General features: G+C 41.3%; 1 protein-coding gene across 1 annotated transcript; it reads right to left on the bottom strand.

Moving 5' to 3' along the window:
• Nucleotides 1-3,414: 3,414 nt before the first annotated feature.
• On the bottom strand, nt 3,415-19,881 carry TNMD (tenomodulin). The gene is made up of 7 exons (XM_007181459.2): nt 19,701-19,881; nt 19,403-19,534; nt 10,071-10,211; nt 9,759-9,860; nt 6,403-6,556; nt 4,275-4,444; nt 3,415-3,796 (listed from the first exon to the last, which is right to left on the bottom strand). Exons 1-7 carry the CDS (start codon nt 19,746-19,748, stop codon nt 3,587-3,589), a joined length of 957 nt encoding a protein of 318 aa, XP_007181521.2. The 5' UTR covers nt 19,749-19,881; the 3' UTR covers nt 3,415-3,586.
• Nucleotides 19,882-21,197: the final 1,316 nt, after the last annotated feature.

Below are 21,197 nucleotides of genomic sequence, written 5' to 3'. Positions count from 1 at the left end.
TAAATAAAATAGATCCACGCATTTCCTGACAGCCTGAATGAGAAGGTCCATATTTATCTCAGTAAGCTTTCAGCGTTAGACTTTAGGAGCCAAAGTGACAGTTTTGGGCTCAGCCAGACAGTGAGCCTTATATATAAAGACTCAAAATAGATTTCCTTTGCCCCTAGTCCTGCCAAAGAGCCATTTTAGGTGTGCAGGAAGGCACTGAGCACACTAATGCATAGTGCCCTTCTGCTGAGTGGGAGCAATGGATAGCTTCACCTCACCTGACTCGTCTTGATTGGAATTTAGATTCCCAAAGAATCTGAAAGGTGATATGATAGTTCCTGTGATTTCACAGCAGATGTGTTTTTTGCCTTTTTTTTTTCTTTTTTATACATGGAGTCATTGAAAATTGAGAAGAAAATGCAAAAAGCCTGCATCTGTATAAAGGAAATAGATAATTGAGCTGTGGGCCATCATTGATGCTTTTGATCATTCTGGGATTAGAGGAATTCTTCATACTTGTAGAAACAGACTGTGTCAAAAGATAAGAAGTACAAAAATGGATTTAAGTAAGATAAGAACCTTCATCCTAAATTTCAACAGAACTCAAGGCCAAGTTTTTGTAATGACATTCTGAAGAGTCTTGTAGCTGTGCTCTCTTTTTCTTCTACCTTCTTCCTTCTCTTCTTTATCATTTCTTGCTTTCAACTAAAAAATTAAAGACCACTTACATGCTTTTGATACTGTGCTGGGTTCTGGACAGAGCAAAATGGGAGAGAATATGGGCCCTTTTTAGAAAAGAACTTGCAGGTTAAACTCATATGTAAATGGTATGTGCGTTGAGTGATATATTAACTTACACAGGCATAGAATAAAGTAGAGAAGACTGAGGTTTCATGTTTAGGTAAAAGGAAAATGGGATTTTTAAATCTCTTCCAATTAGTGAGAGAAGACTCTGTAAAGGAGGTGGGATGACTGCACAAATAGAGCATGAAGCTAATGTACCTGAGATAAGCAAAGGGGGAGGGTAGGGTAGTGGGAAGATAAAAGGGATGTGGGATGGTGGTTAAGGGTGGTTTGAGGAAGGACTATTTGATTGCAGGTGAGGCCCGATCTTTAATGTAGTAAGTACCTATTATGGACTTTCAGGGAAGGAAATGGCATTCATAAAATCTATAAGTGAAAAATCAACTTTGTGTAAAAGCATTTATTCTCGCTTCAGTCTGTAGCCTGGGAACTTCAGCAGGGAGGAGGTTGTAACAGCTGTGCGAAGAAATAACCTGTGGCCTGGACCAGAGCATAAATTGAGGGGTGGTTTAAGAGGGCAAGCTGGAAGTATTTGGTGAGCGACTGGAGTGGAGGATAGGGATACATTAAAACTACTGCAAGGTCTCTGGCCTGGGAGGTCGGAGCTCGTCTGGCATCATTCCTTGTGATGAGAGGCTGGCCTTAGGGAAGGGTGGTGGAAGGAACAGAGGAAACTCTAGCTTCAGTGGGGTTGGTCTGAGGGAAGTATAAGGCATGATATAAGGAGGCTATCTGCGCATGCCTTGAATAAGGGGCAAAAGTCTATGATGGGAGAGCAATACCATACTTTCTTCTTGTTCAACCTGGCCTAGGCCTATATGAAGTGACAGACTCATGTGTTTGGGTTTGTTTGTTTGCTGTTTTGGTTTCTTTTTTCCTAAGTGTGAGATGATTTGAATTTTTTTTTTAGCATGTCCTTGTGTTTTCTTTTGAAATTCATGGTCTGCTTCATTAAGGGGATCCACATTTTCCCAGTGTGAAATTATGTGGTGGTCAAGGTATCGCATTTGAACAAGAAATGCTTCCTGAATTAATGTGAGTAGGAACCTTTAGCCCTCACATGTGATAGGAAAACTATAATTCTTGTGTGTGTGTGTGTGTGTGTGCACACACACATGTATATAGCATGCCATATACAACTGTAGTTGTGTATAAGTTTCTGTATATGGGCTTGTATACTTGGGCATCTTATTTTTCTTGGGCAATACGGAGTATGCCTTCTACTTCATTTGTATACCCTACAGAGCATAGTATACATAGTACAATGTAGACTGCATCAAATTGAGTGTCTCAGGAACTTAAAATTATTGGTCAATCTTAAAAACCAATGTTAAAAATGAAAAATTTATTTAAAAATGATAGAGAACATCGTAAAGTCATACAACCTCAACTTAATCTCCTACCTTTTACATTTTTCTATTTCAACTACAAATTAATGCCCATTATGATAAATGAAGTATTCCAAAATTTTCAGATGTCTTTTAAATCATGAATAAAAAAAGAAAATATTTTCAGTGACGTTGCATTGTTAGATATATTTTATTGTGCTCTCATCCTGTGAAAATTGGTAATCTAAGTATGGCATGTATGTTAATTATGAATTAATGACTGGCTAATCTTAACTCAGCCTTGGGCAAATCTGCTTCTATTTGCTTCCTCAACTGTTCAGTGGGGGATAATGACTCCTGGCCCACAGGCATCTTGAAGATTTTACTCTTTGAAAATGGAAAGTGCCAGCAGATATTTTCATGACACAATAACTTTGAAATTGAGCAACGAAGGGGCTACCTTCCAATGAAACTAGAAGGGGTGACAGATGGGTATAACAAGAATTTTGAAACTAGAACTGGCTGGGACTCCAAGTTTAACATTACCCTCTAACCGCTTCTTCTCTCTGCTTTGCCCCTTTTCCTATTCCCAAGCAAAGTATCAGGTGATCAATAACTAGGCCTTACCCTTCTTTTAAGAAAGTGCCATGCTGCTAGTTTCTTGTGGTTTTGGAGGAAAAACAAAATCCCGTTTGACTCCTCACTTCAGTAATGTCCTATAATGCCTGTTTCTGTGAATGATATTTATGGGTCCCCATTTTCCAGGTTATTGCCCTGGAAAGTTATGTAACCAGACACTGATCTAAAAGAGAAGTCATACCTGAAGTTTACGAAGTATTGAATTTGTCCAAAGTTGAGTTCTTGTTCACAGGAGGAGAGCCTGGGACCCTTTTTGCTAGGTTAGCTTTCTCCTTTGCTGAGTCTGAGCACTTAGAATACTTTAGTGTTGGCCTGCTGTGACTCACTGCCTGTCCAGTGGCTTAAGAGATGCTTAAGCAAGTCCACAATATGTCTCTCAGATAATTAAACACTGGGGTATGCACAAAAGGACACATTTATTTATGCATCAGTTATGGGGTCATTTTATCATCGGCCCCTATTTCCACTTTCTCAATACAGCCTAGTAAAATACAGTATTTGAGAATCCTTATGCTTTGCCCTTTCCTACTCCCTAAACCTGATGAAATGCAAGTTTTCATTGTTGTCTTCCACGTGAGACGGATCTGCTCCATTTCAGTTGCGGGGAATATTCTTAACAAACACTTACCCAGTGTGTTCAGCAGCAATCAGGCCATTGATGATGATGTAGAAGTTTATTAGAACATGAAGAGAAGAATTACCTACAAGTAATTCCGGAGTACTGGCTACCAGGAGCCAAAAGCCTCATAGGCAGAAATTCATCGAATAGCATGCATTTATTATATGTTGGCTGCCAGAAGTTTAAGCACTCGAGCTCAGACTTGCTACTAAACCCTCCCCAGCATGCGGGCCACCCACCAGTTGCAAGGCATGATGACACGACAGATAACCCGCCCTCCTTGGTAGCAGTATGGATACGGGTAGTAACCTAGTAAAGGTTCACAGACGCGGCGGCAGTAGCGGTTGCCTCGACGGCAGTAAATACAACAATAACCTCTCTCATCCAGCATGGGGTCGAATTCTATTCCATTTTCAGTCTGAAAGAAGAAGAAGCCAGTGTTGGAGGGGGCAGGTTCACTAGGAAGAGGTCTACCAAGCAAGGGAGGAGTATAAGACTATAGGAGTTGGGGACTGGTGAGCAATTAAGTTCCTGAGCCTGATCTTGGAGATATATCAATGGATTAGATCAAGACTGATTTTATTTTTTTTAATTAAAAAAAATTTAGAACAACTTTATTGAGGTATAGTTGATTAACAATGTTGTGTTAATTTTTGCTGTACAGCAAAGTGATTCAGTTATACATATATTCTTTTTCATATTCCTTTCCATTATTGTATATTACAGGATTTTGACAAGATTAATTTTGAACGAGTCTTCTAGGGATTCCAAGCTTCTTAAATACTTTTTCCTTAAAACAATGACCATTATCCTTTCAGTGACTTTGATCTGAGGGGTAGTGAGTTTTGTGAGGGCTCTGTTTTTCCTCTAACAAGAAAAACGTGAACAGAACTCACATAGTCATTGATTGGGAGTTCTTCCTCGCTTGCTGCTTGTCTGGCGTGACGGGTCTTCTCCACCTTCACTTGAGGGACCACCCACTGCTCATTTTGTTCAATGCCTTTTTTTTCATTGGTAGGAAAGTGAAGGTCTTCACCATCCTCCTCAAAGTCTTGTAACTCTGAAACTAAGGTAATAAACACAAAGTTGTGATACAACTGCTTTGCTTGGGGAACTAGCATTTGGGGATAGAGATTTTCATTGTGTCTTCTCACTGCCATCATTTAGGCACGAATGAACCACTTTTCCAAGCTCCTGCAGCTGATATCTTACGGAGATCTTCCAAAAGAAATTTGACCATTCCCATGTACGTAGACTTCTTTGCTCTTTTGGCATCACTTACTGCTTTGCCTTATTAGCTTATTAAATTAAAAACTGAGGGCAGGGGACTTTGGTGTCTCCTACAATGATTTTATTCACGGCAGGTGCTCAGTAAATATTTTTTTGGTTGCCTGATTTTTTTTAAAAAATTATTTATTTATTTATTTATTGTTTATTTATGGCTGTGTTGGGTCTTCGTTTCTGTGCGAGGGCTTTCTCCAGCTGCGGCAAGCGGGGACCACTTTTCATCGCGGCGCGCAGGCCCCTCACTGTCGCGGCCTCCCTTGTTGGGGAGCACAGGCTCCAGACGTGCAGGCTCAGTAATTGTGGCTCACGGGCCCAGTCGCTCCGCGGCATGTGGGACCCTCCCAGACCAGGGCTCGAACCCGTGTCCCCTGCACCGGCAGGCAGACCCTCAACCACCGCGCCACCAGGGAAGCCCTGGTTGCCTGATTTGATTCAGTGCCCTCTGTTCTCCTTCCTCATCCCTTCTCTTTCCTGAAATTTTAAACTTGGTATTTAGAAATTATCTTAGATTTACAGAAGAGTTGCAAAGATAGTACAGAGTTTCTGTATACCTTTCACCCAATTTCCCCTAATGTTAGCATCTTACATAACCACGGTACAATGATCAAAACTAAGAAATTAGCACTGGTACAATACAATTAACTAAACTACAGACTTTATTCAGATTTCATCATGATTTCCACTAACGTCCTTTAGGAGAAGATTGTTGAAGCAGAAGTTGTAGTAATTGCACTTAGTTGCTTTTTTTTTGCTGGTTGGGTCTTTGTTGCTGCGAGTGGGCTTTCTCTAGTTGTGGGGAGCGGGGGCTATTCTTCATTGCGGTGTGGGGGCTTCTCATTGTGGTGGCTACTCTTGTTGAGGAGCACGGGCTCTAGGCACGTGGGCTTCAGTAGTTGCAGCACTCGGACTCAGTAGTTGTGGCTCGCAGGCTTAGTTGCTCCGCAGCATGTGGGATCTTCCCGGACCAGGGATTGAACCCGTGTCCCCTGCATTGTCAGGCGGATTCTTAACCACTGCACCACCAGTGAAGTCCCTAGTTGCCTTTTTTTTAAGGCCAAAGAGTACCAATAGATGCCTGCATTGATTAGAGCATTCTCTCTTGGGAAATGTAGTAATCTATGCTGTCCAGAATGAGGGAGGCCAAATTCTATACTAGCTGGGCAGAATAAGATGTCCAGGGACTTTGCCCTCTCTATGGGCTGACTGGAAGTTGAGAGCTGGAGTCTTTTACTCTGGACCTTTAGCACCCAATTACTTTTATACTGATTCCTAAAATAGCCACAAAGAAATTTGTATTGCAGTGACTGTCCTATCATCCGAGGAGGATGCCACCATTTGATATAGAAAATCCTTCTTGAGACAACAGAGCATTGTTTTGGCTCTTCTCTCCTCTGTTCTTGGTTTGGGCACACAGTGGTTTGAGCCATAGTCTGGTAGCCCGACTGCAATGAATATAGATGTGCAAAGAGAGACAGATTAGCTTTTCGCTATCACTACTCACATTAGGGTGGCGTTACCTTTGCTGGGATATTTAAAAGCCTGTCAGCATTAACTTATCTGATTTATAACTTGGCTGTGAAAAATTCCCTCCTCACTGGCAGTCAGCATATACAGTTTCATGTAAGAAGATATAAGCTGATCATTTGTTTTCCTAGAAGTGTAGTCTCTGAATGCTGGGAACATTAACCTGTTACTGACTTTGGAAAACAGAGGAGGAGGAGGAGAAGGAGGCCATACCTGCTATTAGAGTGGGATTGATCCAATACATGGTCACATTATCACAAATCTCCAGAATTTTGGAATTTTTAAGAAAGTCTCGGTTTTCAATAGGCTTTTCTGCTGGGACCCAAATCACTGACTGTTCAAAGAAAGTTGTGGTAATTTCTTCATTCTGAGAGAAGAAAGTAGTTCAGGGTGGGGATAGGCAGAGAAATTAATAAAATGAGTGAGACATTATGGGATCCTGGAAAATACCATATTTCGAGTCTGAATAATAATTCCAGTCCCAGAACTCCCAGTGAAGTAGATGCCCTTGGGAGAGTTAACAACTGGTCCCTCCCTCTCCCGTCTAACAGTAGGGCTGCTCACTGAAACAGGAGCCTTCTCTGCTACCATTTCTCTTAAAGTCAGGAAGGCTTTCCATCATTTTCTGGGCCTCCCACTGGGCCATGTATGTTTTAATTTGGGCTTCTGGAACCCTGAGTGATTTACATTTGTTTTCTTTCTTTTAAATGGATGTTGTGAGTGCCTGCCTTGTTTTAGGTTTACGACTAGGATTGCAAGCCGAATTTGATCTCAAGCTGAAAAACACTCCTGTAATCCAAATTGGTGAAATCACTTAAGCAGCAACAGAACCTAATATTTTGGTTTCACAAGATTGTGTGTTAATGGTATAGCTGTAGTACCAAAGATACTTTGTTTCAAAGTCAGGTCTAACTTGTGACTTCACTGGCCTTGCTACTATTTTACTCCTTTCATTCTAGATACTTAGAATTTGTCTCACAGAATGTTTTTTGTTTAGGTAGCCTCTCTTATATTGTCAAGAATGCCCCCTTCTCTTCTGTTTCTAGTGTTGGAAGTAGTTGTCTTGTATACCTAGCTCTTAATCATTTGTCTCCTGGGCTTTGACATTTTCCCCCTACTCTTAATAAGGCTTTTCCTTTTCTCCTTTGTTTCTTTCTAGCTTTATGATTTCAGTGTTTTTATTCTTTGAAATATGGCTTTGTAATTTTTTCTCCTAGTCACTTAAAACTCTCAGCTCCTTTGCCCTTGAGTCTGTAAAGACTTGGGATGCATTGAAAGGGAATGTATAAAATGAGGTTGGTACAGTTGACTAGCTTTGTTAGCAAAATCAGGGCTATTTATATACCTGCTCTGCATGTTTAACATGTACAAAGTATGGATACAGTGGTGAGGGAAGTGCAGAATAAGAGGGTTTTTGTCATTCAGGACCACAAATTTGTCTCGTAAAAAAAATCTGTAGCCTGAACAAAAAAAAAAAAATAGGATTTTCTTGAAGATAAAGCAATTTCACTATCATGAGATGAATACTTGTGTTATTTAGACAATCTGACAATATTAACTGAAGAATAAATTAGGGCCAAAATGAGACAGTATGGGCCTTTGCCTTTAACTTTTTTTTTTTTTTTTTGCCATGCCGCATGTGGGATCTTAGCCCTCCTGCAGTGGAAGCACGGAGTCTTAACCACTGGACTGCCGCAGAAGTCCCAGCCTTTAACTTTTTCAGAAAAATAAATCTTGTTGTGTCAGTTCGGGAAGTCATTGCTGGCTGGCCCTACTCAAATGCTTACATTATTTTCTGTAAAAAGCAGCATATGATATTGGATATAATAGCTTTTTATCTTCTTGATTCTCCTTTCATCTTACTTTGGCCCCCTGTAGTAATCCCTAATATCCTGGAAGTTGTTCTGTTCCTCAGATGCATCCAAATTAGGCTTATTTAAAAAAAAAAATCTCCAAAACTTTTCACTTGCCATAGACCTTGGGAGCAGAGCATCGTCTTTGGGGGAAATCTTCTTTTTCTTAGAAATTCTAGGAACCAGGGTCTGTAACTTCTCTGGACATGAGGAGACTAATATCATGTCTGTGGGAGCCAGTGACAACCCTGAGACTTGGGTAATGGAAAGAAAAAAGTGATCCCCACATCACCTCACCCCCCAAAATAAGAAAAGTAAAAGAAAAAAATAAATGAGTAGATGAGAATTAACATGGAGAGAGTTGGGCAGGAGAAAAGTGAAAAAGAACCTGGGAGAGACAGAAGAAAATGAAAGAGGTACTTACAGTATATAGAGTGGCCACTGTGCCTTTGGCATAATCTCAGTTTAGATTTGCCAGTTAAACACTAAAACAAACCAACCCAACCCAATATTTGTTTCTTCTGACTACAGTGGAGGTATGCTGTCATAGATAGCAGCATACCATAATTACACTCAGGATACCAGGGAAAAATTAAGTCTCCTGGGCCTTACCGATGGCTGTATTTTAGGCAATAATCCTCCATCTCCCACTAGGCCTATAGCGGCCATTCAGCAATTGCACTGGTGCCCTAGGTCGGGGGTCCCCAACCCCCGGGCCTGTTAGGAACCCGGCTGCACAGCAGGAGGTGAGCGGCAGGCGAGAGAGCAAAGCTTCATCCATCGCTCGCATTACCGCCTGAACCATCCCCTGTCCCCGGGCTGTGGAAAAATTGTCTCCCACGAAACCGGTCCCTGGTACCAAAATGGTTGCGGACCACTGCCCTAGGTTACCTCACCATGGCCTGGGAGTGTGCTTTCAGAGAATTTGTATTATACTGTAGTTCTCACCTTCTTTACTTTTGTCTTTCCTAGTGATATGTTAAAGGTGGATTATTCCATTAGCAGCCCAGCATAAAATGGTAAGGTGAGTGAACTGAAATCTCCTTTTATTTAATTTTTAATTTTTGATTGAAGTATAGTTGATTTACAATGTTGTGTTAGTTTCAGGTATACAGCAAAGTGATTCAGTTATATTTTATATATATACATGTATATATATATTCTTTTTCAGATTCTTTTTCCCTATAGGTTATTACAAGATATTGAGTAGAGTTCCCTGTGCTATACAGTAGGCCCTTGTTGGTCATCTATTTTATATATAGTAGTGTTGAACTAAAATCTTTAGAATAGGTGAATGTCACAGTGTGACAAAAGTGGCAAGGATCCAGGTGGCCTGGGGGCTTTTATTCAGGACTTTATCTTTGGCAGGATTGGTTTTGCTCCTCCGGCTCACCCCTCTTACCAGAAATCTTTGGTTTGGAAGCAAATGTACATAATGGTTACCCGGGTATAAAAGTACAGCGTTGGACTTAAAAGCATGAACTTTAGGTTTGTTGAAAGGCCTGAGTTCAAGATCCCAATCTGCTCTGCGCTAGCTGTGTAACCTTGGACAAGTCACTTTTTGGTCTGCATCTGAAAATGAGGATGATAATAGTACCTATCTATAGGGTTGTTGTGAGAATCAAATGAGGGTAAAGCATTTAGTACAATGTCTGACACAGAGTTAGCCCCCAATAAATTATGGCTTTTACTATTACTATTATTTTTCTTACATACCTCATCTATTTCTTCCTCTGGTTCAGAAAATTCAGGAATCACTTTAATCTGAGTTTTGATGAAGCATTTTTGAAGACCTACAAAGTAAATGCCAGTGTATCCCTATAAAACAGACAAAAAATAACAGAACTTCCTGAAATAGCCACAATTAATGAGTTTCATGGTTTGTCAGGGCCCCAGGCTGGCAAAATTTGAATTCAAAGGGAAAGCTTTGTCTTATAAATTAAATGGAGGCTACAGGCTATTTTTAACTTGACTCAAATGTTCTAATATTTTAAGTGGGAAGCTTTAGGGGGAAAATATCCAACTTACATTTTTAAAGTCATGTACTTCCAATGTTTCATCAGTGCCATTTCCACTTCTGAATATTTCAGTTCTGGTCACGGGATCAATTTCCATGTAAATCTTCTTCTTCTCTCCGTTGCTGTAGAAAGTGTGCTCCATGTCATATGTCTGGGAGAACAGAGGAAAACAAGCTCTAAGATACTCAGTATGTCCCTTCATAAGACACTTTAATTGGGTAATATCTGGGGCACCTTCTTTTTCCGGAGCCTTTGTAGAGAGGTGTCATCTCAGCAGCTTGCCGTTGGGAATTCTCTGAGACTCGAGATTAAAGTGAGGTGTTTTTTGGCACTGGAGCTGATATGGGGATCCCTTCAGAGCCAGTATTTTGTATTCAAGCCAAGTTGCTGAACTAATTACTAAGAATTCCAACAGTTTTCTTGGCAGCCTTGACTAAATAGCAAATGATATTCTGCAAAGCAGCCTGTAAGGTGTTTTCCACTTGTGGTAAGCAGAGGAATCACCAAAAACCTATACTGCTTCTTTAAACTACCACTTCCCTTTCTAAGTACTCAGTAGTCACCCACTTACTCCCTGTGAAATTCACTAGGGCTGAGAAAGAGATTTGAGCAGATTTAGAATGTTTAGGCCTTGCTCTTTATCTTATCCATCCAGGGATTTAATATTGTCTCAACAGTCTTGGATCTGTACTTTTTAGACTCTGAAGACTCTGAAGACCATTCTCTTTGGTGAATATTAGATAATCGTCTTACCCTGACCTCAATTGCTTCCTTTTGTCCTTTAAGCTCCAGGAAACATTTACTGCCTTCCCCTAACCTTTTCTGTTATGGGCTAACCAAATTCATTCAGTTGATTCCTGATTTTTCTTTTCCAAACCCGATTCAGCTGACTTCAAGTTCTCCAGATTCTCCTGCATATAGAATTCAACAGCTGTGAATTGTAATATGCACTATGTAATATGGAGTCTCTCAAGAAGATCGCCTTGGCAAAGCTGCATATCAGATTGCTCTTGAGTAGTTGAAACAAAACCCCAGACTCTCTCCTACCCTCTAAAGGAGACAATTTTTCTAAGGACCAAAAGGACCAGTCCCATAGAGTATCCCAGTCTATTAATAAGCCCATTACTTATAACCGAGGACATGTTTATAGCTAGAAGCAAATAAGTAACCTAAAGGAATTTGTTACCTGTCACAAACCAGGCCAGACCTGATAGTCCCATGTGGAAGTCTATCTTATCCCTGTTGTTAGGAGGCCTTTGGCTATCGAGTTTCTTCATTCTCATTTTTCCTTATGAAAAGCATTTGGTAAACTAAAAGCCTGAAAAAGCAAGTCATCTACAGAGCCATTGTTGCTTTCTAATGATACTGTTTCCAGTGGCAGTCTTGTATTGCTTGGGCTGGGTTGGGTTGTTTTTTAATGTCTGCCGGTATCTGTGACTGAATGTTAGTATAACCTGGTCAAATTTTCCCCACCTCAAGTAGAAAAACAAATGGGAAGGGTTTGTAGAAGCAATATTACTTCAAGTGTGAAAAGTTGATGTAGTCGCTGAATAGGAAAACAAGAGACAATGTCATTTACCTCTTTGCTGCCCTACAGTGCCTTGGACATGGTCAGAGCTGAAGTATATGTTGAATACCTTTTCCCCACCAAGGGCAAATTCTCATCTTCCTAAAGAGAGATTTTGAGCATTGGCAAGGTCTTTTAAGAGACCATATTTTAAAAGGGGAAGGAAAACAGTATTTAGAACTTTCCAGCAACTGCAGAGTTAACACAGCAAGTCTGGCCTGCTTTGTGACAGGTAGAAAATTTCTTTAGACTTGTTATTTGCTTCTAGTTATAAATTTGTCCTCAGTTCCAGCTCTGCAGCCAGCTTGAGAAACTTCTACCTATGGCAACAAATTGAGCTCTCAGTGGGCCTGACCTAAGTAGAGGAGAGAGGCATCTACTTCAGATCCAGCCTTGTCAGATCTCCCAACAGAGGGGAATTTCTTTAGAAATACTATCCATTGTTGAGACAAATGTCGACAGCCCTAGTCATTGGGGGTGGGGTGGGGTGTTTGTTTCATCAGTAGCACAACTGATGGATTATTGCACGGAAAAATGAGGTTAGAGACTAGGGGATGTTGGAACACTGCCTACCTGGGCAAAAGAGAAAATACAGGCTGTATTTTCAATCATTGGTAGAAGACTATGGAACCATATTGGTGACATTTAGGATTTCAGTGTACTTCTGTGGAATGAGTTTTCCTGCACTGTTGGCAATGCACTTCACTTGGACACCTTGCTAGATGAAAACTATTGGAAACTGCCAAGCTCAGCAGATCTTGATTATTTTCAGCATTCTTTCAAAGAGGTTTTTTTTTTTTTTTTTGGTAGGGGAGGAGGGGTCCATTCTGATTGTATGTATTCACTAGCATATTGCCTTTTTGTTAGTAATGGTAGTGGGATCAGAATGACTTCATTTATATGTAAAATCTGGGTGGGGGGTAGGGAGCTATATATTCACTCAGATGGAATTCCACTATCAAAGGTGCCCTTTTGGAACAGACTGTCCTTTGTCTAGGAAGATGATGCCGGTGGCCCACTTTGGACTGCTTAGGGATGGGTTTGAGCAAATCCAGACATACTGTCTGGTCCGGGTCCCTGTGGAGCACATTGCCTGGGTAATGGCTATGCAAGCTTCACTGGCCCATATGAAGACTGAGCTCATGCCTTTGGCTTCAGAAGTACTTTTCTGTCTACTAAGCTCACTGGCTCAGGGGCTGAGGGTCTTTCTGGAGATGAGGGAATAAATGGTTTTGTCCACTCCAGGTGCAAACTAAAGCAGAGAAGGATGACCGGTCTGAGAGAAGTGTGAGTGGGCTGCCAGTAGTTCATCTCAGACTGCCTCCAACTCAGCTTTATTCCAGGAAGGACAGAGCAGGGACAGAGTATGGTGAGAAGTACACTTCCACCAAACTGGCACATTAGGGCAAGTTAATCTTTGGTGTTTCTAGCTTCCCTTTTCTGTTCTTTTTATATCCTGCCCTCTTTGTACCTTCCTAGCCCTTCCTCCTCTTCCCATCTCCCTCTATTCCTCTGTCTCTTGTCCAGACATCTAGGAATCTCATGGTGCTTCAGGTACCTTATATCAAAGAAGAAATCAATCTGACAACTGATCTCACACTAAGGTATTAGTGATGGGTGTTTGTCTGTTAAAAAAAACTGAGTGCAATACTTAACTCAAAGGAATGAATTACTAATGGTGGTTTTTAAGCACAATGGCACCAGGAATAAGAGATATATTAAGGGCAAGGGCATCTTTCCAGCAGCACTCAAATGGGCTCCCACTCCATCCACACATAAGGCTGGTCTCAACTATGAGGGACCAGAACACTGGCGTTGGACAGGGAAACCAATGGGATGGAATATGACTCAGAAGTGAAACGAGATAGATACGTGGTGAACCCCAAGGAGTGAGGGATGTAAGAAGACCACACTGACAAAACGTGGAGAGAACACAAACTCACTTCTCTTCCCTGCTCAGGAATTCTTTCCTCAGTCCAGTTAAATTCTCCACTCAGGCAGCAAATGAGCCCTAACATCCTCCTTTCACAGTTTGCTGTGTTTTCTGGCCTCAATTTGTGACAGTCTCTGAGATCAGAAAAGAAAGATTTTTATAAAAATAAAGCTGCCTCAGACCTCAGTGTGATGGTTCTGTTTCGGGGCAGGTAGCTTTAGCTTGTCCTGAAAGGGATTTGAGGACATTTGGCTTAGGTTTGTTTTTTGAAGCCTATAATTAATCTAGCTGTTCTTCTCTCCACCTTCATTTCTTACTGTCTGTTTATGAGGTACACTCTCCAAAGGTGAAATACATGCTCAGAATAGCTGGCCAGCAGGTGTTAGGCTGGAAGGAAAGGAAGGGAATGCATTGTACTATATTATTACCAACCTAGCCTGTGGGAATTAAAGGGCCTCTGGGTATTTCTTTAACCAACACAGAGCAGACACATTGTTTCTTATGCAAAGTTGGAGTCCTGCATCTTCAATCACCAGTTCTCAGTCCTGAAAAAAACTGGCATAGGCAGCACAGACATTCCTCTTTTTCAAAAAGAAAAAAAACCCATTTCTTTCATGTCGAACAGCGGTCCCCAACCTTTTCGGCACCAGGGACCGGTTTCGTGGAAGACAATTTTTCCACGGACCGGGGGTGGGGGGAGGATGGTCCAGGCGGTAATTCGGGCGATGGGGAGAAGCTTCGCTGGCGCCCTGCTGCTCAACTCCTGCTGTGCCGCCCGGTTCCTAACAGGATGCGGACCAGTACCTGCTGGAGGTTGGGGAGCCCTGATATAGATCCTCAAGCTGGCTTGGAAGTTTCTCCCTACCCACTACGCTCACCACTCCTTGTTCTTAAATGCAGCTGAAGAATAGTGAAAAGACTCTCTAGACCAGGTTCTAGTCTTAGCCTCAACTCTGCCACTTACAAGCTGTGTGACTTTGGACAAGTCACCAAGTGTCTCTGGAGGCTCAGTTCCCATCTTTATCTCTCACCCATTGCCCAATGCAATGTTGAAGAGTTGACAAAATCAATTTTTTAAAAAATTGAAATGTAGTTGATTTACAATGTTGTGTTAGTTTCTGGTGTACAGCAAAGTGATTCGGTTATCCATATATATAAAATATATAATAATATATATATTCTTTTTCAGATTCTTTTCCCTTATAGGTTATTATAAGATATTGAATATGGTTCCCTGTGCTATACAGTAGGTCCTTGTTGTTTATCTATTTTATATATAGTGGTTCGACAGAATCAATTCTGTTCAGGTTTGGCTAACACCTGTCAGGTTGAACCGTTGGCCTGCTACTACCTGTTGATTTCCTGGGCCGCTTTCCCCACAGTAGCCCCAATCCCTCGCTCAGCCACCGAAGGACAGCTCCCTTTGAAGACCTAGGTTTTTTCTGGCTGGTACCAAGTAAGTTGCCCAGCAAATGCCTTAGGAGAATGAAGAGACAACCTAAATGCCCATCGACAGACGAATGGATAAAGAAGTTGTGGTACATGTATACAATGGAATATTACTCAGCCATAAAAAGGAACGAAATTGAGTCATTTGTCGAGAAGTGGATGGATCTAGAGACTGTCATACAGAGTGAAGTAAGTCAGGAAGAGAAAAACAAATATCATATATTAATGCATGTATGTGGGACCCTAGTAGCCGGAGTCCTACTCTACATAATCCATGCTGCCCCTTGGCAGCCAGGACCAAGAGCTAGCCCGTGACAGTGGCTGGACAAGGGTGGACTTTGCTCTTGAAATGGTTTGAGAGGAAAATACAATGACGTGGCACCATCTGGTGAAGCTCAGTCCCCCTGCTAAAGAGATTGCAGCTCCATCTCCATCTCTTCCCGTGAGGGGATGAAATGCTTCTCCAGACCCACATTTTGCCCATCAAACTGCTGTGTAGGAAAGCCCAGGGAACTCGGGGAAGAAAGTTGTATCCCCCGTGTGCCTAGAGGGGGAGTGAAGAAAGTTGGTCTCTGGCCAACTTAAAGAAATAGGCACAGGAAAGCCCGATCCAGACTTAGCAGGAAAGTGCTTTTTCTGAGCAAAAGATTTTCAGCCTAGAGTGTTCAGCCTAGTGGGCTTTCAGTCTTGAGTAAAACTCTTTTAATGGTCATCTGCAGTTGAGGTGAGGGGGAGGCCAGATGGATGCCCACCTATCCTACCCCTTCTCATCTCATTCTGGTAGTATGTAGAAGTTGAGGAGACATCCCCAGGAATCTGTGGATTGCTGTGTGGGCTTTAGGACTTAGCCTTTCCAAATAGCCCTAAAGTCAACAGGAGGTTCCTATATATGGCAGGAAGGGCAGCATTTCATTAATATAATTTATTATTCTTCTGCCTCATTCTACAAAGGATTGGAAGGGATAGGCTACAAGGTCTGTGTTACATCTATCAACTGTTGGTTTAAAGGCTAGAATTTTTCTGACTTGTTTTCTCTATGTTGGATGAATTAGCTGGGGAGTTGATTTCTGATTGTTTCAGGTTCAATGTGTAATACAGGGAGCTTTAAGCAAGAATGTTTCTCTTGGGAATCTGCTTCAAAGACGTCTGCGCAGTCACTGCCTGGAAGTGGAGGCTTGTCATGCTCTCTCAAAATCTCTGGGACTGAATCGGCCCTCTGATTGGTTGAGAAAGCTGAATACAGAACTCGAGGGACTGGCTTTCATTCAGCTCAAGTGGCTTCTATATGTGGCGGTGGGTTGGGGATCTGTAGCCTGTAAGGGAGTGCAACAGCTCTCCCAAAGTTAGTCTTCCTTGTTTCATTTTATTTTCATCCCTTTCTCTCTCCCTCTCTCCCTCTCTCCCTCTCTCCCTCTCTCTCTCTCTCTCTCTCTCTCTCTCTCTCTCTCTCTCTCTCTCTCGTGTGTGTGTGTGTGCTCATGCCTGAGATGTGTGAGGAGAGGGAGTCCATCACGGCTTACTCCCCGTTTTAGATCAACAATCTGGATATTTTGTCCACACCAAGGTGGGAGGTAATAGAAGGAGGAGGGGGGAAATTACTGGCATGGAAATGTCAACACCAGATGTGGAATGTTAAATAAACACTTAATTATAAACAGATGTCAAAAAGCAAAATAAAAAGGATGCGTGGCGGAGGCTAGAGGAGCAAATGCTAAGAACTTGGAGAAAGTCCCGGGATGCCAAACACGTCACTGTCATCCATAAGCTCAGCAGTATCACCGGTTCTCTCCACCAAGGGCCCCAAGAGTCCCCACAGGTCCCACAGGCTTGTAAAGGAAAGTCCAGAAGAGCCTGGGTTTTAATCTGCTAACTGCTGTTTCTTGCCAGGCCATACTCTTTAGGGGAGCCTCTTTAATTTGTGCAAGATGCCTGGATCCTTTTCCTCTGCAAATCTTCTTCCAAGACCAATCTGACTACTCTTCACTTCCCAGCAATCATAAGTCAGCTCCGAGGCAGGCTTATTGGCAGCCTTAGCCATTGGAAACAACAGATGTTCCCTGGGGCTTTTTGTCTGGGAACTAAAGGCAGTGGGCTTAGTGAAGCATCCACATGTCCAGCTGGTTCCTCAGTTTGCAATGGACCCAGCCTGGGTTGTGGGGAAGGCCGGGACTTAAATATCAAAGGCAATAAATTGTAACTCCCCATTGGAACAGAGAACAAACAACCTTTGTTCATGGTGGAAAAACTTGCCCCAGGAGACACCTATTTATCGTCTTTTACCAGATTACTTTGTAATGATTTTGTTCATTTCTGAGAATCCCTTTGCTAAAAATCACATCCTAAGACGGATTACTTCTTGAGAGATTTGGTTCTTGATAAACTTTAGTTGATAGCATACCTCACCTCTTCTGTGCATGCAGTGACTAGGTTTTACATTTGCTTTGAGGAATCACAGGATTGCTCCTTATAATGCATTAAAAAACGAACTGGAGTGAGAAGCAAAGACGATATAATACAGAAGCAGAGGCGACCGTGGGCTCTGTTAGTGAGCTTGGCACCTTGCTAGATAAAAGCAAGGTCCCCACCTAGTCTTTTATAGTTGCACTGAGACAAATAGCATTGTAAGTTTAGAAAAACACATAAACTTTTTCAAAATAGAATTTGCAATTCCAATGGCTAAAATAAAACTAGAAAAACCATCTGGCCCCATGTTTAGGCAGACATGTATGGGTGCTCAGAAGGGCTAGCTACCTACTACACCCAGCTAAGAACATTATGGCCATGGAGGATGAAAGGGTTTATTCTCCTCTAACCCATCTGTAATTGTCAAGAGGATCCAAGATTCAATTTGTGGGACAGCATGTTACCTTGGGAATTAGCTAAGTAATAGCAGAATTGGATTGGTATGCATCTTGGCACTCTTATTCATTTGTTGCTTCTTTCCTGATCTCAATTGCTTTGCCCACCTTGCTAGTCTGAATACAGGTGGCTTCTCTAGAAAGACATGTGAACAGTAAGCAGTTCAGAAGCAGAGAGCAGTGAGAGAGATAAGAGAAAGGGCTAACTATAGGCAATGGATGACGCGTGATATCCTTTCTGGAACAAGGTATAAATAAGAAAGCAAGTAAACAAAGTTTGCTATTCATTCTCCCTCTGACTTAAACTTGATAAGGTAGCCTCTAGTACTAAATGAAAGTGGGTATGGCAGCAGAGATGAAGAATCCAAAGGTGGCTATGCCTTACTTCTCTGTTTTCTTTTGGACACTTGTCCACTTGATTTTCTATTTTCCACACTTCCTCACCCCCTGCCTCTCCTTCCTCATTGATCCATATTCTTTCCTTTCTGCTCCTATCACTCCTTTGGCCCCTAATGGTTCATCCCAATCCATTATCTTCTTGTATTTTATCCTCCCTCCTGGATTTTTGCCTTTCCCTTCCTACGTCTGTTATCAAATAGAAATGAGCATCCCATGACAACAAATTAATAACAATGGTAGCAACAACAACATCCCACATGCAGAGAGAAAAATGTGGCAAAGCCACAAAACCATCTTCACAGTTTATAGCTTGTACATTTATTAATTCTCTTTCAAATGGAAATTGTTGGCATGAAAGGACTATGATTTTCTTTGGGTCACATCTAAACTTAGCCACTGTGTGTGAGCCCGGGAGTAACAATAACACTAAGGTACACTAATATCAACTACAATGGCCAGCCAAGCTTCACCAAATAACCATAGTATCAGAAGCATTATGAGATATCTGTGATTAAGGACTTGGTGTCACTTTTCTACCTTTTAGCATTACTATTTCAGTGGGACACCAACGACTGTGGCTCGTGAGAAGCTGAAAAGCTCTAGGTTTCTCGGTTTTCTTTTTCGAGTCACAAATAAACATGAATTCAGGTATGAGAATTGCTCCTTCTGAAAAGGAGTTTGCTGCCTGTCCTCACAGCAGATGCATTAAGTCAGAAACATAATCCCTGAAAATCCTTTGCTGCCATTTCTCGTGGTTTCTTCTCATGTGGTAGTATAATTACTTTTCCATCAGTTTCTGCCCAGATAATTGAAAGAAAGATGGAAAGTATTTTTTCTTACAGTAAAAAGTTTGCTTCTGCGAGGAATCTTAACTCCTTATAAAAGCATTGTAAAAGAATGGGTAATTCTACATCTTATCATTACTAACCAAAATGCAGAAAACATATTTTTCCTTTACCAAAATAATTAGGCGAAAAAGAGAGAGCAAACCTTGACTGAGTTTTTCATACCACCAAAAAATATACACAAAAAGAACTTAATGACTTTCATTTTCAGAGTAATATACATGTCAAGCACTAATTAAATTCAATCAAACTCAAAACAGAAACACTGGATAATAAAGTGCATTTACTCACTTTTTTGGGTGTCTCAGGCCAGAAGTGCTTGCCCCCCCAAAACAGGACAATTAGAGTTAGGGCGAGGATACCGAACACCAGTCCACAAATCTTAAGTGATTTACATATCTTCTTGGATTTAGAAGCTTCTGCCTAAGCAAAGAACAGAGAGAATAAAACAATACACAATAGCCCTTAAAATTGCAAGCCATAGTTCAAAGTCACTTGATTTCACTTTTTAATGTTCATATTGCAATATGATAAATCTGTGAAACCATGCTTCTGCTCAAAAGGGAATAAAAAATATGAATCAACTTACATTTAGAATGTGACAGTCCTCACAGTTCTCTGGAGGATTCTTTGCCATGGTCTCTCAGCACACAGCACTCTTTCCCTGCTTTGAGAGGACTAAGAGACCACTGCTGAGGTGGAGTTGCAAGTGAGTCGGCTAACAGATGCCAGAGGAGAAGCTGAATTTATATGGCTCAAATATGTCATACCAGAGCCTGAGGGAGCCCAGGGGGCTCCTGTGCTGCGATTTTTTACATAGATATACCCATATATGTATATAACTTCTGTGCACAGAATTCCATCCAGAATGGCAAAGACAGAAGGTTATAATGAAAACTATTGTCCTGGGGGTTGGTTTGGAAGGGGATCAAGCCTAGGACACATTGAAATGATTTTTCACTATGAACTTAAAATATCAGTGGCAACACACACTGCACACTCCAGAAATAAGCAAACAAAACAAAAGGAATGAAGTTCTAATTTCAATTCCATCTGCTCTAACAAATATTTATTGCAGGCACTGTGCTTGGTGTAGGAGATTCAGGAATGAATAAGGTAGTGCCTTCTTCACTATGTTAAAGCTCTTTGAGGACTGAGATCAATAGGTAGTCAACTAATTATAATCAGAAACAAGATTTAAAAGGTTAATTATACGTTTTCTTTCTTTCTTCATTCTCTCTCTCTGATTATTTTCCTTTCCTAGGCTGTCTTCCTCAATCTGTTCCTTAATGTTGATATTCCTTATGGTTCTATCTTTGATGATCTTCTCATTCTATATATACACTTCTTGGATGATCTCATCCACTCCCACAGTTTAAAATATCACCTATATATCAATGATTTCCAAATCTTTATCTATAACTCCACTGTCTTTTGAATTTCAAAGCCATTTGAATATCTCTACCTCGATGGACCTCAGGAATCTCAAAACTCAACATGTCCCACATCAAGCTCTTCTTCTTTTCACAACCCCTTCCCCCAATCTACTTTCTTTCCCATATTCTTAATCTTGCTTGGTGGCTGAATTAGTTTGCTAGGGCTGCCATAACACAACAGAAATTTATATTCTCACAGCTCTGGAGGCTAGAAGTCCAAGATCAGGGTTGGTTTCTTCTGAGGCCTCTCTCCTTGCCTTGTAGATGGCTTTCCTCATGTTCACATGGTATTCCCTTTCTATGCATGTATATGCCCTAATCTCCTCTTCTTATAAGGGCACCAGTCATATTGGATTAGGGCCTATCTGTACGACTTTATTTTTCCTTAATTACCCCTCTAATGGCCCTATCTCCAAATACAGTCACATTAAAAAATAATGGGCATGAGGACTTCAACATATGAATTTGGGTGGGTGGGTGGGGCACAATTCAGTCCGTAACAGTGGAACCATTATTCACCCAGCCTTCAAAACCAGAAACCTGTGGTTTGTCCTAGACTCTCCTCTCTTTGTCACGTTCTCTTATCCAATCAGTGACCAGGTATTTTTGATTCTAAATTCTTACATCTGTCAAAGCCATTCTTTTCTCCC

The sequence above is a fragment of the Balaenoptera acutorostrata genome, chromosome X (assembly GCF_949987535.1).
Source record: "Balaenoptera acutorostrata chromosome X, mBalAcu1.1, whole genome shotgun sequence".
In the NCBI taxonomy this organism is placed as follows: domain Eukaryota; kingdom Metazoa; phylum Chordata; class Mammalia; order Artiodactyla; family Balaenopteridae; genus Balaenoptera; species Balaenoptera acutorostrata.
This window is presented reverse-complemented; position numbering and strand designations above follow the sequence as displayed.

Coding starts and splice junctions, on each gene's coding strand:
- TNMD (XM_007181459.2), bottom strand. CDS start 19,748: ATGGCAAAGAATCCTCCAGAGAACTGTGAGGACTGTCACATTCTAAAT. Junction 19,535..19,700: donor AGGACTGTCACATTCTAAAT/GTAAGTTGATTC, acceptor TTCTTTGCTTAG/GCAGAAGCTTCTAAATCCAA. Junction 3,797..4,274: donor AACTCCCAATCAATGACTAT/GTGAGTTCTGTT, acceptor TTCTTCTTTCAG/ACTGAAAATGGAATAGAATT.